This window comes from Pristis pectinata, chromosome 22 (genome assembly GCF_009764475.1).
Source record: "Pristis pectinata isolate sPriPec2 chromosome 22, sPriPec2.1.pri, whole genome shotgun sequence".
NCBI classification, from domain to species: Eukaryota; Metazoa; Chordata; class Chondrichthyes; order Rhinopristiformes; family Pristidae; genus Pristis; species Pristis pectinata.
Genome location: NC_067426.1, coordinates 4,031,243 through 4,049,890, shown reverse-complemented (window position 1 = coordinate 4,049,890; position 18,648 = coordinate 4,031,243). Strand labels below are relative to the sequence as shown.

The 18,648-nt window shown below is 44.8% G+C and overlaps 1 protein-coding gene across 2 annotated transcripts in view; it reads left to right on the top strand.

The window, feature by feature from the left end:
* LOC127581877 (forkhead box protein O3-like) overlaps positions 1 to 18,648 on the top strand; it is a 201,649-nt gene that overhangs the window by 170,325 nt on the left and 12,676 nt on the right. The window contains exon 1 of one of the 2 annotated variants that reach the window (XM_052036704.1): positions 17,567 to 17,690. The exons of the other annotated variant lie outside the window; for it this stretch is intronic. Within the exon in view, the coding sequence (XP_051892664.1) occupies positions 17,616 to 17,690 (75 nt within the window). The 5' untranslated portion in view covers positions 17,567 to 17,615. Of the gene's footprint in view, positions 1 to 17,566; positions 17,691 to 18,648 lie in introns of those variants that run through there. 2 annotated transcript variants of the gene reach the window in all.

The following is an 18,648-nucleotide window of genomic DNA, read 5'->3' as shown; positions in this document are numbered from 1 at the left end:
TGCAGCACCTGAGATCTGGGTTCAATCCTGACCTTGGGTGCTGTCTGTGTGGAGTTTGCACATTCTCCCTGTGACTGTGGGGGTTTCCTCCGGGTGTTCCGGCTTCCTCCCACATCCCAAAGTCTGGTAGGTTAATTGGCCACTGCAAATCATGAGATACAAGTGACTGCAGATGCTGGAATCTGGAACAACACACAGCAGTCCAGATGAAGGGTTTCGAACCGAAACATCGACTGTCCATTTCTCTCCATAGATGCTGCCTGACCCACTGAGTTCCTCCAGCTTCTTGTGTGTTGCATCATAAGTTACCTCTGGTGAGTGGTAGAATCTCAGGGGAGTTGATGAGAATATAAGGCAAATTTTAAAAACAGGATTAATATAGAATTAGTGTAAACGGGTGTTTGATGGTCAGCATGGATTCAATGGGCTGAAGGGCCTTTTCCCGTGGTGTATCCCACTATGACTCTGTCGTGCAGCAGGGAACCTCATGAACTGATGCATCAATATTACAACAATAGATTCTCCAATCCTATGTATAACCCTGGGCCTGACTGCAGAAGGTTCCCAGCTGGAAGGAAGCAAATCTGTAGGTGATCTAAGAGGGTTTCAGATATTCCTCTGAATCTTTCCTCTGTGCTGGGGGCGAGAGGCCAAGCAAAGATCACAATGACAGAAATTTATCCTTGGCTGCTTGAGCTAACAGACACTAGACCATCCATTGACCATTGAACTACCACCCTCTCCCCTACCCCAAATTTGGCCTTGTGGTTTCTGACTCTAAAGGTTCTGGGTTCAAGCCCCTCTCTTAACATTTCAGCACAAAATTATAGTCTGGGACTCCAGCATAGTACTGAGAGAGTACTGCATTGTCAAAGGTGCAGTTTTTTGGATGAGATCTCAAACTGCCCTCTCATGTGGATGTAGTAGATCCTCTGGCACAACTTTGAACAATAAGAGAGTTTTGTCCTGTGTCTTGGTCAATATTCAACCCTCAGTCAACATTTATGGAACAGATTATCAGGCCTTTATCACGACTTTGTTTGAGAGAGCTTGCTGTGTTCAAGGTAGCTGTTGCATTCCCAACATTAGAATAAGAACTGCAATTCTTAAGTATTTCATTGATTGTAAAGCATTTGAAGGTGCTCTGAAAGGCACAGTATAATTCCAGGACTTTCTCTTCTGTCAACTAGGTGGAGTGGAATATTGGGAAGGAAAGGTGAAACGTGCTCTAAAGCCCATTTAACGCAATTTCACCCCTTCAATTCTTCTCACCAAAAAAAAAGTAATTGATAGAAGATTTCACTTCTGGAAAAGCAGATATTCACCTGTCATCCAGCTAAAAAGAGTGAAGCTCAGAAGAAAAGTGATGAAAGAAATGTAATAATATTCTGGCTGTATTTGTGGCATGTTTTCCAGAGATAAAATATGCAACTTTCTGATTAGGTCAGCAAGTATCCTGAAACCCAGGAATAAGCAGTATAAATGTTTGCTTTGCTTGATATCTGCAGTAAGGATGATGTTAGACTCTGGCCCAACAGTACACAGAGTGGGCCAAATAGATTTGGTAATTTAACATAGTTATATCAAGTGCCACACAAGAGATTATGATAACTTGTACCGGAAGCCGAGAGGAGCTGTAGGAGGGTTATGTACCTTGGGATGGATGCCAAGGCCAACACAAGAGGCATCTAGAGGGATGATCAGGTAGGTGGTGACAACAAATAAGTGCCAAGACCCATCCTGTCTCCATGCCAAAACACTTGGGCCAAGCGAGCACATAAAGACCTGAAGGTGATAAAAATGCAGTGAGGTAGGAAGGGGATTGAGAAGTAGGACCCATTGAACTTCTCTCGGAAAGAGCCAGCATGGCCTTAAAGGACTGAATGGCTCATTCTGTGCTCTGCTCCCCCAAGGAATAGCCATGTGAACCAGGTTTGCTTCAATGAGAGGGCCACGAGGGCTTGAGAGGCAATGGATTTCTGGGGCTCAGCAGGTGAGATATTCCTCCACATCTAGTTGCCCATTTAAGACAGAAGTGGGGTGGGCACTTCTCTCTGAGGGCCATGGAATTCTCAGGTCTAGGCAGCTGTGGAGATGGGGGGTCATTGAGTTTAATCATGGTGAGGTAGACAGATGTCTGGTTTATTGGGGCTGGGGATCAAGTATTGTGGAGCACAGCTTGAATGGAGGAGCAAGCTCAGGGAGAAAAATAGCCAACAACTGCTCCTCTTCCTTCTATGTTCTAATACCGAATGACATGGCCATGGCAACGTGCAGCAACAAACAATCTACTGGAGGAACTCAGAGGGTCGAGCAGCATCTGTGGGAGAAAAGGAATTGCTGATGTTTCGGGTCAAGACCCTGAATCAGGGTCACAGCAAAGGAATAGATGCTATGCAGTGAGCTCCTCTTGTTTGAGGGGAAACATTTAAACCTTTGGAAAGTTCCAAAATGTTCATTAAATGTTGTGGTCAAATTGCAATGATGAGTTTGTTCTGCTCATAATCCTGCCTGCAGTCTTCAAAGGCAATGTGAGCCAGTCTATTTTCAGTGGGTTTTCCCTGAAATCTTTGACTTGGTGCTTGGTCACAGCTTCTCGTAAATATGTAACTGGCCAGTGTTCAACACTTGTTAACAACGATTGCGATGCCATCGACGAAGGAGGGAAGAATTCCCCTTGCACAGTCTTATTTGTACATTCCACAGCTTTCAGTAGGCTTCCACTCCATTGCTGCATATTTTTAGCATTATCGTTTCCCAATCTGCCCTTAGCATTTATGGAAAGAAGCCATGTCAAAACAGGAAAACAAACTACTTGCCACACAGATAAGAAAAAAAGCTACAACTTTGACATTTAAAGTTCTCCAAAACACAAAGTGAAACATACTGTCTTTCATTACAGTAATTTGTATTACTGTCTATGGACATTCCTGACATAAGTATGTGTCTATCACGATTTATCTCTGAACATTTTTCCCTTCCATTTATGGTCCAACCAGTTGGTACTGTGAGAGGTTGGGAAGGTGGTGAGGGACGGGGTGGAATGAGTGGGGAAAGATTTGCGAGATGTGAGGGTATGGCCTTAATTATCACTTCTCCACATCCACCATTTTGCTGATCGCAGATTAACAGGGTGGTGATTTCCCTGAACAGGTGCATCAGCAGGTAGAACCTTTGTGTTTTGATCCCACGATGCGCGTGGAATTTTGCATCAATCACTGCTGATGGCCCACACATCCATTCCATTTAGTTACTCCATTCCATTTAGTTACTCCCTCCCTCAAGGAGCCTGTGTGTTGAATCAAATTCCCAGGCTAATGGCGAGTTTTCTTACATTTTGACAAGAACTCTTAATTAAAACATAGCGTTCAAAAGTTCAGACTCCTGACTTTCTACACCTTTAATTTTAGTGTCAAGTGCATTCTGCTCCCCGCTGCAATAATTGAATTGCTCGGTTGACTGATGTCACCAGGTGAAAAGATAATGTGAGGAGGATGGCTGAGATTGATGGTGATCGTGTCACTGGAAGATCAGGAGAAACCACAACACATAATTACAAGGAGAACTGCCTCCAATATTTCAGCTGTAGCTGTTATGATGAAGTTTTAAATAGCATCCCTTTGCCAACATTGGCCATTGTGATGCTAATACCACTTGTGAGTCAGCATTGTGCTCCTCTTGATGAACTCTTCACCTCGCTGTACCATTTGGTGAACTGTTCAACTAGAAACACAGATACAGTGCTCGGAATGATTGACAATGAAAATCCAATCTTTTTATCTGCAAAGAATTTTGAACCAAGACATTTCTTTTGAGTTGGCATCAGCCAGAGCTCAGTCAGTAGCATCTTGTCTCTACATCAGAAGGTAGTGGAGTCAAGTCCTCCACTAGTGGAGGACAAAATTTGAGACTCAGTGTGCAGTGCTGAGGGAGGGCTGCAATGGTGTGCACGTGTTTTTGAACAAAGTGTTGAATCAAGTGCAACAAACAATCTGCTGGAAGAACTCAGCGGGTCAAGCAGCATCTGTGGGAGGAAAGGAATTGTCGACGTTTTGGGCCCTGGTGCAGGGTTTCGACCCGAAACGTCGACAATTCCTTACCCTCCACAGATGCTGCTCGACCCGCTGAGTTCCTCCAGCAGATTGTGTGTTGTTCCAGATTCCAGCATCTGCAGTCTCCTATGTCTCCAGTGTTGAATCAAATTTTCGTCTTGCTGCCTAGGCAGTAAAACTAGAGCCACAGAGTAAGACAACTACAGCAAAAGGCCCTGCGGCCCACCACTTCCATGTTGACCATTAACATTAATCCTGTTTGCCCACATTAGGAGCATATCCTTCTATGCCTTGCCTATTCATGTCTCTGTCTAAATCCCCCTTAAATTTAGTAATTGTACCTAACTCCACTCTGTCCTCTGGCTGCATGTTCCAACTGCTCTCTGCGCAAAAAAACTTACCCCTCAGATTCCCTTTAAAAATCTTTCTTCTCACCCTAAACCTATACCCTCTTGTTATTGATACCCCTACCCGGGTAAAAAGGTTCTGACTATCTACCCCATCTATGCCTCTCATATACTTCTGTCATGTCACCATTCCTTCACTCCAGGGGAAATAAGCCAGCCCATCCAATCTTTCCCCATAATTAAAAGTCCTCCAATCTAGGCAGCATCCTGGTGAATCTCCTCTGCACTCTCTCAAGCGCAATCACATCCTTCCTGGAGTGTGGCAACCAGAAATGTACACAATACTCCAAATGCAACCAAACCAATGTTTTGCAAAGTTGCAACGTAACATCGCAACTCATATTCTATACCACGATCTAGGAAGGCAAGTGTGCCTGGTGCCTTCTTCTCCACCCTATTGAACTGTGTTGCCACTTTCAGGAAACTATGGACTTGGACTCCTTGGTCTCTCTGGGCAGGCACAGTAGTGTAGCGGTTAGTGTAACACTTTACAGCGCCAGCGACCCGGGTTCAATTCCGACCGCTATCTGTAAGGAGCTTGTACGTTCTCCCCGTGTCTGCGTGGGTTTTCTCTGGGTGCTCCGGTTTCCTCCCACATTCCAAAAAGACATACAGTTCAGGAAGTTGTGGGTATGCTATGTTGGCGCCAGAAGCGTGGCGACACTTGCGGGCTGCCCCCAGAGCACTCTACGCAAAGATGCATTTCACTGTGTGTTTCAATGTACATGTGATTAATAAAGACATCTTATAAAGACATCATCTGTTCATCAACATTCCTTCGCACCCCACCATTTAGTGTATGTGTCCTACCCCTATTTTAATTTTCCAAAATGAATCACCTTGTACTCATCAGGATTAATGCTCCCACTGAACTTTTCAGTTGATCTTTCTCCTACTGTAATGCAAAAGAAGTGTTCCTAGCGCTCTACAGGAAAAGGATATGATCGTTTTGGTGACATCTGATCTTTGACATCCATCAAATGGATGTCAAAGATCACATGTCAGCCTTGTAAAGAAGAGTAGAGGATATTGGATGTCCTGGCAAATACTTATCCTGCAAACAACATCATTGAAATAGATTACCTGGTCAGTACCTAATAATAGATCATAGGATTTGCTGTGCACAGGTTGGCACATTTCCAGAATCATTAACTTATATAACATGAAATTTGTTTTGCGGCAGCAGTACAGCGCAAAGACATAAAATTACTATAAATTACAAAATAAATAAATAGTGCAAAAGGAAGGAATAATGAGGTAGTGTTCATGGGCTCATGGACCGTTCAGAAATCTGATGGCGGAGGGGAAGAAGCTGTTCCTGAATCATTGAGTGTGGGTCTTCAGGCTCCTGTACCTCCTCCCCGATAGTGATAATGAGAAGGGGGCATGTCCCGGATGGTGAGGGTCCTTAGTGATGGATGCCGCCTCCTTGAGGCACCGCCTCTTGAAGATGTCCTCGATGGTGGAGAGGGTTGTGTCATTGATGGAGCTGGCTGAGTCTACAACCCTCTGCAGCCTCTTGTGATCCTGTGCATTGGAGCCTCCGTACCAGGCTGTGATGCAACCAGTCAGAATGCTCTCCACTGTACATCTAGAGAAATTTGTAGGAGTCTGTGGTGACATACCAAATCTCCTCAAACCCCTAGCAAAGTGGAGCCTCTGGCGTGCCTCCTTCATGATTGCATCATGTGTTGAGCCCAGGATAGATCCTCCAAGATGTTGACACCCAGGAACTTGAAGCTGCTCACCCTCTCCACCACTGACCCCTCATTAACACTGACAATGATTCAATTGGCTCTAAAGTACTTTGATATATCCTGAGAAGGAACTGAAGGGTGATGCATGAGTCTTTCTTTGGGGAGTCGTGATAATAAATGACTTACTTCAGAAATAGGTTGTTCTGCTTTATTTGTTTAACTTTTAAAGAAATGATGTTACTGCAATTTCAGGGATTTCAAATAAAAACAGAAAATGCTGGAAGTGCTCAGCAGGTCAGGCAGCATCTGAAATGTCATTGAACTGAAACATTACAGAGACACAAGAGATTCTACAGATGTTGGAATCTGGAGCAACACACACAAAATGCTGGAGGAACTCAGCAGGTCAGGCAGCATCTATGGAGGGAAATAAACAGTTGATGTTTTGGGTCGAGACCCTTCCTCAGAAACATTAACTGTCTTTCTCTTTTCACAGACCTGCTGACCTGCTGAATATTTCCAGCACTTTTGCTTTCTATTTCAGATTTTCAGCATCTGCAGTTTTTTTTTGCTTATCAAGTTTCTGTAACAGATATTTTAAAAAATTACGGCAGCTTTTTCAAGTTGCAGTTAGAAAGCAAAAATAAAGGGAATCATATTCTTTGCTTATAGAGAGTTGTGAATCCTTTCGGTGCATATTCTCACTGCCCAGGGAGAGGTAGAAAATGGGATAAGTGCATAGGAAATGGCCTTGGAAGGCTCCTGGGCTGCACTGAGGCACACAGAACGTTGCTGTGGACTCCATTAAGCACAGGACACAGAGAGCTGGGCTGCTGATAGTTACCATATCCTCTTCCACTTCTGATGTTAGTACAAGAGATAGGAATAAGCGCAGTTCAGTGTGCTTTCAAGCTTTGAAGATCAAGATAATCCCAGGTTTGATCTTGTGATTGAGTGGTGACTTCAGTTTTGGACAGTGCCGTTGACCTCAGTATGACAGAGTAAAGGCTCAGTATCTCATAAGGCTCCTCTGCCCTAAGAGCTCTGTGAGTGAGATGCAAAATGTAACCACCTGATGATTGAGGGAGAGAATTGATGCAGCGATGCTTCCTGTGGCTAGGTTTAGTGCAAACCTCGCAGTGCCGGATCTGTTCAACTCAGCTTGCATTTTGCAAGAGTGAAGTTAGCAAACATTTTTACACATAATCACCTCCTTGAACCTGCTCTGCCATTTAGTAAGATCATGGTCGATCCAGTCTTGTCCTCATCGCCACTATCCCCAAACCCATTGAGTCTCTTATGGTTGAGGTGCCTCTGGGTCTCTGCCTTGAATCTATTTACTGATGCCACCACCAGACAAGGTGAGGGAAAGGAGTTTAGAAAGTTCTCCATAAACAACAACTGATGCCGGGGCAGCTGTTAATCTGACATCTTAAACTGATACACTTTCGATAACCAGAGATATTAAGGGATACAGGGTAAAGGTGTCTCAGTGGAGCTGGGTCACAGATGAACTCAGTGAATGGTAAACCAGGTTCAAGGTGATCAATTGTCCACTCATGTTCCTGTGTGACTATCTTAGGCAAGGACTGACACCCTTCTATGCTGTCTAAAAACTGTTTTACATCTGAAAATCTATGCCACAAAGTCCTTCAGTTCCCAATGCTGGTTCCACCCAATGTCTGGAGTTATGACCGCTCCAGTTATCCTATGTTGTCCAAAACTTCAAACGTTCCTGGCTGTCCCTCTCCATGGTGGAGTCATGTGTACCATGAGGGTCAACAGCTTCTTCCAACCTTCCCTATGTTGCTGGAGACTATATCTTACAAACAGCCTCTATCTTCTACTTCTGAAGTTAAGGTTGTCTCCTAAGTTTCTGCCCCATGCCCTTGCCTGCCAACATTCCTCACAGATCCAATTCCCACATCCCTACACTCAGTTATTTCTCCATTTCTCCCTATACTTTCAAATGGATTTGTTTTGTCCAGTCACGCCTAACCCCAAACACAGCTTCATCTAAACCCGTCCTTCGATTCACATCCCGCTTCCAACCCAGTTCCTGAACATTGAACTTTTGCATCTCCTAGCCCCATGTTCACTGGAATTATAAAACAACATTTGACACCAGAAAATGATTGGCTGTATTGACATTGCAATATTCTGTTGAAAATTGAAACCTAAACCGGGACATGGTGTAAATGTAACAGGATAGGCAATCAAAGTGATATTTATAACTCTGCTATGACACTCATTTCCCATTGAGAGCCAAGTAAAAACAGTCAACTGCCCATCACACAAGCCTGCACCAAAATATGATGGTCCTACTGCTAAAGGAATATATCTTCAATGCTTTATTTCACATTAGAAACAATGAAGGAGGAACAACTGCTTAATAATTCTTATTCCTTGTTTCAAATCTCTCCAGCTATGTAATGTTCAGAGAGAGGGTGAGAGGGACAGAAACCCAATCCCAACTAAAAGATACATGAGTAAACAGTTGGAGTGGAAATCTGCAGGGCTATGGATCAAGAGCTGGGAAGCGGAATCAGCTGAAGTCCACTTTAACCCAGCATGGTTAATGATAGAGCAATACACAATCTGCTGGAGGAGCTCAGCAGGTCGAGCAGCATCTGTGGGGAGGAAAGGAATTGTCAATGTTTGGGTCAAAACCCTGCATCAGGTCCCTTGCTCCAGATTCCAGCATCTTGTGTCTCGATGGATTTGATGATCTCCTTCTGTGCTTTATAATTCTGACTCTATTCTACCTCTGTTATGCTCTGGTTCTGCCCTCCTAACAATCCCTGAAACTCATCTCTCCACTGTTGGTAGTCATATCTCCAGTTGCCTGGGCCCAGGCTCTGGGACCTCCCTCCCTAAACCCATGTGCCTCCAACTCTCTTTCCTCCATTAAGATGCAATCTGGTTAATCAAGCATTTTCTGATCTTCCCTCATATCTCCCTGGGATCATTTGTTCCTTGGTAATGTGGCCATAAAGGATGTCTTTGCTACATTAAGGTTGCTTTGTAATTGGAAGGTGTTGCTACTAAGTACGGAGACACAATGGGCTTTCACAGAGCAGAGACTATTCAATGTGTTGGTGCAGATACATCAATGGTTTCTGGTTTGAAAGGACAAGTTAGTTCCTACACACATGGGGAAACAATCTGTTCCAGTCTGAGACTGTTTAGTCAGGAACCAACTGACTCCTTTAACTGATTCCGTGGGTGATTGACCCGTCTCTACATTTCATCTGACCTAGTGAGAACAGTGCATACGTGGGTGGGAGAGGGTGTTACGATTTGCAAAATCCACCTCCTCTCCAATCTGCAACATTACAGGACTCTGAGACTCCTTCTAAAATCAGCTGTGGGCTTCCTAATACAGAAAGGTGGGCATCACTGATGTAACAGCATTGATTACTAATTGAATTAGTTCGGCACAACATCATGGGCCGAAGGGCCTGTTCCTGTGCTGTACTGTTCTATGTTCAAAGTTCTATGTTAAGATAAGATCTTTATTAGTCACATGTACATTGAACACACAGTGAAATGCATAAAGTGTTCTGGGGGCAGCCCGCAAGTGTCGCCACGCTTCCGGCGCCAACATAGCATGCCCACAATTTCCTAACCCGTACGTCTTTGGAATGTGGGAGTAAACCGGAGCACCCGGAGGAAACCCACGCAGACATGGAGAGAATATACAAACTCCTTACAGACAGTGGCCGGAATTGAACCCAGGTCACTGGCGCTGTAATAGCATTACGCTAACCACTACACTACCGTGCCTGCCCTCCTGAAGATGTTCTCGATGGTGGGGAGGGAAGTGTCCATGATGGAGCTGGCTGAGTCTACAACCCTCTGCAGAGAGAGGACCACACAGAAACCAACAAAATTGTAACAAGACTGGACAGATTTAATGCAGGAAGGATGTCCCCGATAGTGGGAAGTCCAAGATTGGGGGCATATTCCAAGGATAAGGCATAGGCCATTTGAGATTGAGATAAGGAGAAATTTCTTCTCCCAGAGACCAGTGAACCTGTAGCGTTCTCTCCCACAAGGAAGGAATTGAAGCCAAATCATTATTTATATTTTCCAGAAGAAGCTGGATAATGTTCTTTGGGCTAGAGGGATCAAGGGATATGGGGAGAAAATTGGACCAGGGGACTGACTCTGGATGATCATCCATGATTACATCGAATGGCAGAACAGACTTGAAGGACCGAATGGCCTTCTCCTCTTCCTTTTTTCTATGTTGCCATGTAACTTAGCCTGTTGTGAACTGCACGCTGCAATCACTGGCCCCTTGATCACCTTGCAACTTGGGGCTCTCTTGGCACAGGAGGCAATCAGGACAGTTGGTCTGATTCCCAGATACATAGGAGTGTGCGGTGTCCCCACTCCTCTGCTTTCTCCCTCCTCGCCACGGGACCATTCTCTGCCACTGTACTGTGGAGTGTTTTTAGGCACTGGCTCACTCCTCGACGGTTTGAGGTGGTACCGACCCTGCAGGTGTAGACGTCCTGACGGGAACAGCTGAGCTCCAGTTTTAGCACTTGATTCTGTGAGCCAGACCGGAGAGTGCAGCTTTTAATGCAGTCCAATCCAATCTGAAAAACTTTCAGGAGATCGGAATGGACATTATCACCATAAGCAGCACATGTTTAGCACACTGGAAGTGTGTAAACTCCAATTTCTTTCCTTTTAGTTCAGAATTAGACAGATGCTTATGTGTGCCTTTGATTATCCGTGAGAATGCTTTGTGGGCAGGGAGAGCGGGGATGATCCTACAAGGATTCCTTGGAACCTCTGAAATCTGGAACACACTACCAGAGGGGGTGGTGGAATCAGATACAATTACTATGTTTAAGAGGTGTTTGGAAAGACACTTAAATAGGAAAGGCATAGAAGGATGCGAGTAGGAGTGTAGATGGGAAACAGGTTGACCTGGACGTGGAGGGCCACAGAGCCTCTCTCTGTGCTTTATGATTCTATGGCTCGCCAGTCACTCAGGAATTCCTGACTGTCTATCCCCAACACCAGCTCCGATCTCCCCATGCTTTATTCTTGCCGCTGACTGCACGACAGGACTGGTTTTAACAAAAATACCAAACTCAGTAAATAAACTTTGCTGCCAAAGGGAACTGGAACAAAGGTTACAAACAAAAGAGTGGCTGGAAACCACCTCCCAAAACAGACATGCAGGGTTATATAACCAGGAACTTTGCGGGGGTTGGAGCTCTTGAAAGAAAATACAAGTCATAACTGGAAGTTTTTTTAGTCTGGGAATGGGCTGATGTCTAATTTCTGTAAAAGTAAAGGCACAAAAGATTCTTGAAATAGTATGTAAATGAAGTATATTTTTACACATTAAGAAAGGCTTGCATTTTTACTGCAGAGTTTACAACCATTTCACAATGACTAAATGTTGGGCATAGCTAAGGAAGTACTTCTGAAGTGTGGTTACTGTTGGAATGTAGGAAACACAGCAGACAGTTTTCACACAGCAAGCTCCCACCAGCAGCAAAAGTGATTGCTACCAGGTGATTTGTTTTAATGATGTATATTGAGGGATCAATATTGGCCTCTTGATGCCAGGGATTGTGCCTGAGCGAGAAGGTGGAGCCTAGGTTTAATGTCTCATTCAAAAGGCAGCGTCACCTTCCCTGGAGTCTAAGACCAGATCTTTTTGCCTGAGTCTCAGGGCTAGAAATTTATAAGATCCCTACTAGTCACACGTACATCGAAACACACAGTGAAATACATCTTTTGCGTAGTGATTTTTTTGGGGGGCAGCCCGCAAGTGTCGCCACGCTACCGGCGCCAACATAGCATATGCCCATAACTTCCTAACCTGTACGTCTTTGGAATGTGGGAGGAAACCAGAGCACCCGGAGGAAACCAACACAGACACGGGGAGAACATACAAACTCCTTACAGACAGTGGCTGGATTTGAACCCGGGTTGCTGGCGCTGTAAAGCATTGTGCTAACCACTATGCTACCGTGCCGTTTCACGGTACCGTACCATGAACCCCAAACTCAGGTAAAAGTGCAATTGACTGAGCCAGAACTGACACTACAGTCGGTGTTGAATATAAAACACTGACAAATGAAAAGAAAATCCTGTTTTACCCAGAGAGTGGTGATCCTCTTCCAGTAGAGAATGGTTGAATTGAAATGGATAGATGCTTTTAAGGGGAATCTAGATTAGCACATGAGAGAAGAAGGTAGCATGGTACGGGGAAGGCTCAAGCAAAAGATAAAGGTGGGCAAACAGCCTATGAGTGGAATGGCCTCTTTCTATGATTTTTTATTCTCTTTTATTTGTTAAGTCTGGGTTTGATAATTGGTAATTGGCTTTTATTATTTTTCACATGGACCGAGATACAGTGAAAAGCTTTTGTTTGCACGCCATTCAGACAGATCATTCCATACATCAGTACATCGAGGTGGTATGAGAAAACGATGACAGAATGCAGAATATAACATTACAAAGAAAGTGTAGTGCAGGCAGACAAATAAAATGCAAGGGCCACGACGAAGTAGATTGAGAGATTTAACGTTCATATTTATCGTATCAGAGGTTCATTCAACAGTGGGATAGAACCTGGTAGTTCGTGTTCTCAAGTTTTTGTATCTTCTGCTTGATGGAAGGGGTGGGGGGGAAGAAGAGAGAATGCCCGGGGTGGGAGGGGTCCTTGATTATGTTGGCTGCTTTAGAAAACTAACAGGATGCTACCCAGATGGGAATTTCATTCCTTTATCCCATATCAAATGGATAAACAGCAGTGGAATATAAAAGGGAGACCATGAGGTTTGCAGGGTTGGGAGAAATGTAAACCTTTGTTTCTGGGGAATTATAAAATCCTCTGTTAATCATGCTGCATTGAGACGTGTAATGTCCTGAGAGAGGTGCGACAGGGCTTAGAGATTCCTTCCTCCATATGAAGAGCAAACAACCAAGGGCACGTCCCCAGGGTAAGGAGTCAGCCTTTTAGGATTGAGATGAGGAGCAGTTTCTTCACTTTTCACTCACGGGGTTTGTGAATCTCTGGATTTCTTTGCCCAGGGGTTTGTGGAGTTTCAGTCACTGAGAATGTTCAAGGCTGAATCTGATAGATTTTTGGACACTTGTGAATTGGGTGGGAGATGGAGAACAAGACTATATTCTGCATTCTCAACACTAAATGTCTGCAATCTGTTTTCTTTTTAACTAACTCAGTATATGGCATGATCTGTGTGGCTGGCACGCAAACAAAAGCTTTTCACTGTATCTCGGTACATGTGACATTAATAAACCAATTTCCAATATCACCATGCCGTGCCCACCCTGCCGCCCCCCTTTTGTCCACCTATCACTGCTCTGCTTCTCCCTCCTATACATTGGGCTTCCCCTTTTCCTATCTTCAGTCCTGAAGAAGGGTCCTGACCTGAAATGTTGACCGTCTGCTTTTCTCTACGGATGCTGCCTGGCCTGCTGAGTTCCTCCAGCATCATTGTGTTTTTAATCTAGATTCCAGCATCTACAGTCCCATGTTTCTCTACTAATACCAAGTGGCCACGGTGGCATTGCTGAACAGCCTCCTCCTCTATTCATATGATAATTTATTAATTTAAAGTGCAGCAATGGTTGTAGTAGAGATACAAAGGACTGCGATTCTAGAATCTAGATAAAAAACACGATGATGCTGGTTGTGGTACTTTTTTCTTCTGGCATAGTGTGAGGTTGTCCAGAGAATGATTCTAATGCCAGCAGTTCAACACTAGTGATACACTGAGGTAGTGGTTAAGTTACTGGACCAGCAGCCAGAGTGCTGGACCACTCACCCAGAGATGCGAGTTCAAATCCCACCAATCCTGCTGAGGAATTCAAATGAAGTTACTGAGCTGTCTAATGTCCTTGAGTGAGGGGAATCTGCCATCCTTACTCAGTCTGGCTTATGTGCCTCCTCAATAGGGATAGTTAATGACAGACAATATATATTGGCATGGCCATGACATCTACTTCCGAGGCAGTCTGATGAGAGATGAGTAGACTAGGCCTGTATTCTCTGCTTAGAAGAATGAGAAGAGATCTCACTGAACCTTGCAAAGATTGTCATGGTAGACGTTTGAGGAATCTTGAACCTGGGGTCATGGACTCTGAATAAGGGACAGGTCACATCGGATGGAGATGAAGGATCACTCAGAAGGTGGTGAATCTTTGGAGGGTTGAAGGAACTCAGTCTCATTTGATACAAAACAGAAATCGATAGATATTTGGGCATGAAGTGAATTAAGAGATATGGGGATGGTGCAGGAAAGTGATACTGAGGTCGATCAGCCAGAATCTTGATAAATAGCAGAGCAGACTCAAAGGGCCAGATGGCCTACTCCAGCTCCTATTTCTTATGTCTTATGTAAAAAATTCTGTGCCTGTTTTATTGTGAAGTGTATGTGATTGATTATTGGCAAGATGGCTTTTTGTTGGCCCTTAACATTCATCATGTAACGCTGTGTAAATGCAGTTTATGGATATGAAATTTCAGTGAGTAAGCTACTTGTCTCTCTCTACGCATGAAAGGATAATTACTTATGAACTGGGCTTAGTCAGGGCTGTAGATTAATTTCAGCAGTTTGAGATACAACATTTGGTAAAGTGCCAGGTTACAGACAAAATAGAGACAAATGGTGTGTGGAATAAGGTGGTGTTACATAACACCAGAACAGTGCATTATTTCTTAGATCACCATGATGATTACCAGCATCTAAAGGGCCAAATGCTCTCATAAGAGCCTGTAGTGAGAATTTGAGAGAACCTTTCAACACATGGTGCATAAGCAGTTTAGATACTTCTTGAAAATAATCATTAATTTTAGTCTTGGGGCAAAAGTTGCTGTTGCTTTTCACAAGGGTCCTCTAAACTAAGAACGACACAAGGGTAACAGCTGGTAGAACCGCTGCCTCACAGCTCCAGTGACCTGGGTTTGAGCCTGACCTCAGGTGCTGTCTGTGTGGAGTTTGCATGTTCTCCTTGTCACCCTATGGGTTTCCCCTGGGTGCTTTGGCTTCCTTCCACATCCCAAAGGTGAGCAGGCCAGGAAGTTAATAGGTTACTTTAAGTTATCCCTCGAGTACATAGGTGGTAGGGGATCAGTGGGGAGCTGGCGGGCAGGCGAGAATAGGTTACAGAGAAAGAAGTGGGATTACTGGGTTTGCTCCGAGAGCTGACATAGAATTGATGGGCTGAATAGCTTCCCATGTAGGAAAATATGAGACTGATATCGATCTACATAAGGAAAATATTGGACTAAAATTGAAAAGCAAAACATAGTTCTAAAATTCTTGAAAATAAATTGAGGCGTAGATGTTGTCAGGTCTTGGAGACACAAGAGACTGAAGACGCTGGAACCTGGAGCAACACACAATCTGCTGGAGGAACTCAGCGGGTTGAGCAGCTTCTGTGAGGGGGAAAGAAATTGTTGATGTTTCGGGTCGAAACCCTGCATCAGGACTGAAGAGTCGAGAGGGAAAGACAGCCGGTATAAAGAGGGGAGGCGGAGGGGTGAGATGGGGGCAGTAGGTGATTAGTGGACCAAGGGGGGGGTGAAGGATGATGGGCAAATGGAGCCAGGTGGGGGAAGGGGAGGGTGAAGGTGGAGACAGAGGCTGGAGTGTGACTAGTGGGGACACATAAGCTGCAAGTGTTGGGATCTGATGTGAGGAAGGTGATTTTGCAGGTCTATAACTCTAGAGTAATACAGCATGGAAACAGGCCCTTCGGCCCAACCATGGTGCCCACCGAGCTTGTCCCATTAGCCCACGTTTGGCCCATATCCCTCCAAACCCCTCCTACCCATGTACTTATCCAACTGTCTTTTAAATGTTGTTATTGTACCTGCCGCAACCACTTCTTCTGGCAGCACCACCCTCTGTGTGAAGAAGTTGCCCCTCACATCCCTTTTAAATCTTTCCCCTCTCACCTTAAACCTATGCCCTCTAGTTTTAGTTCCCCTGCCCTGGGGAAAGAAAATTCTGTGCGTTCACCCTGTCTATACCCCTCATCATTTTATACACCTTTATAAGGTCACCCCTCAACTTCCAATGTTCCAAGGAATAAAGTCCCAACCTGCCCAACCTCTTCCTATAACTTATCTTATTGTTCAGGTCAGGATGTGTTCAGTAGAAACATGAATTCCAGTGAAGATCAAGTCTCCAGGTCATAGAGAAGGACCTTCATAGCGCCTTGGAACCAAATTACAAACACGGAGATCTTATTTTATATTTCCAATTTCTCTTTTGCCTACAGCAGATCTGGACATTGCTGGGAAGGCCAGCAATTGTTGTCCACCTCCAGGTGCTCATCAGAGGAGGTGCTGGTGAGCAGCCTTCTTGAACCTTTGGCTGAAGGTTCTCCCACAGTGCTATTGGGTGCTTGTTCAGAATCAGGATCAGGTTTATTATCACTGATGTATGTTGTGAAATTAGTTGTTTTGCAGCAGCAGTACAGTGCAAGACGTAAAGAGATAAGATAAGATAAGATAAGATAAGATAAGATAAGATAAGATAAGATAACTTTATTAGTCACATGTACATCGAAACACACAGTGAAATGCACCTTTTGCGTAGATTGTTCTGGGGCAGCCCGCAAATGTCGCCATGCTTCCAGCGCCAACAAGAGCATGCCCACAACTTCCTAAACTGTCTGTCGTTTTTTGGAATGTGGGAGGAAACCGGAGCACCCGGAGGAAACCCACGCAGACACGGGGAGAACGTACAAACTCCTTACAGACAGCGGCCGGAATTGAACATGGGTCGCTGGTGCTGTAATAGTGTTACGCTAACCGCTACACTACCATGCCTGCCCCTACAATACTGTGCCTGTCCTGCTAACCACTACACTACCGTTCCTGCTAAAGACATAAAAATTACTATAAGTTACAAAAATAAATAAAATTTTTAAAAATTCACCCTGTGATGGTGAATTTTTAAAGCTTAACACCTTTGTTCCTGGAAGGAGCAAAGCAGCACTTTTACAGAAAAATGTGAGAATGATGCTGATTGGGAACAAGGGTCTGGAAGTGAGTTTGGTCTGCTCAAAATTATAGGCGTAGATTTTTCTGAGAAATGTTGGAAGCTCTGTATGCAACTGCTGACATTGGCCATGTGAACACCAGGAACTTGTGCATAAGCTTGCATAACCTGTTCTTCCTGTCGGTGTTTGCTTGGGGTTTGCCAGTTGAAGTGCCTCTCCCCTCCTTCCCCCCACCACCAATGGCCTCAGCCAGTGATGCCTTGTTCAAGGAAGTTCTTGTGGGGAGAGCGCAGGAAGTTAACTGCTACCAGATAATTCCGGGCTATTAAAAGCAGCTCATTTCTTCTCTTAAACTGGAGACACAAGAGGCTGCAGATACTGGAGTCTGGAGCAAAAAGCAAGATGCTGGTGGAACTCAGTGGGTCGGGCAGCATTTATGGAGGGAAATGGACAGTCGACGTTTCGGGTCGAGACCCTTCATCTGGACTGAAAGAGAGAGGGGAGATAGCCGGTATAACAAGGTGAAGGGAAGGGGTGGAGCGAGAGCTGGCAGGTGATAGGTGGATCCAGGTGAGGGGGGCTGATAGGCAGACGGAGGACGGGAGAGCGGGAACAGCGACAGAGGCCGGGAGGTGATGGGTGGAGGCAACAAAGGGCTGCAGATGGTGGGATCTGAGAGAAGAGGAAGGTGGAGCGTGGAAACCAAGGGAGGGAGGTGGGGAGGGGCAGATGGGAACAGTGGGCGCAGGGAACCCAGTGGGAGGAGTTTGTGGGTGATGGACAGATAGAGTGGGTGGGGGACGGGACAGAAAGCGGGTGATGGGGGCTGAGGTGGGTGTTGGAGTAGCTGGGTAATCAGGAGGAGAGAAAAGGGACAGAGAGGGAGCAGGTTACCGGAGGCTGGAGAATTCAATGTTCACGTCAATTTCAGTTTGCTACAAGGGCTAAGGATTTGAGAGAGGTGTTTGTTTGCTGTGACCATCGGAAGAAACATTTCTATGGAGCAAACCTACTCTCACCAACGTTTTCTGAAAAAATCGGTATCCGGAGGGGAAAATAAATTCCATCTTTGGTAGATAAGTTTAAGACAGGGCCAGAACTGGTGCTAGTGCCTCCTTCCATGGACATCAGCAGATTCCCAGAGCTCTGTGTGTGTTCAAGTGTACTACCATGGCAGCTAGTACGTGAAGGAGTCCTGTAAGATAAATAAACCCAAGTGAATGAAAAGGCCAGGAGTAATGAGAAAATAATGAAAACACTCTGGCAGAATATCCCTCTTTGGTCGTATTATTGCTAACTGTCCACTCCTGGGGTCTACACTATACAGCTCTCAAGTGCACTCTAGATGCAGAAAGAGGCACAGGGCTCATTAAAATACTCTGAGGTGAAATGATCCTGACAACGATCATTTAACAGCACATTATTACATCAAATGTACAACATAACAACAGACCAGTCAACCCAACTGCTCAACAGGAG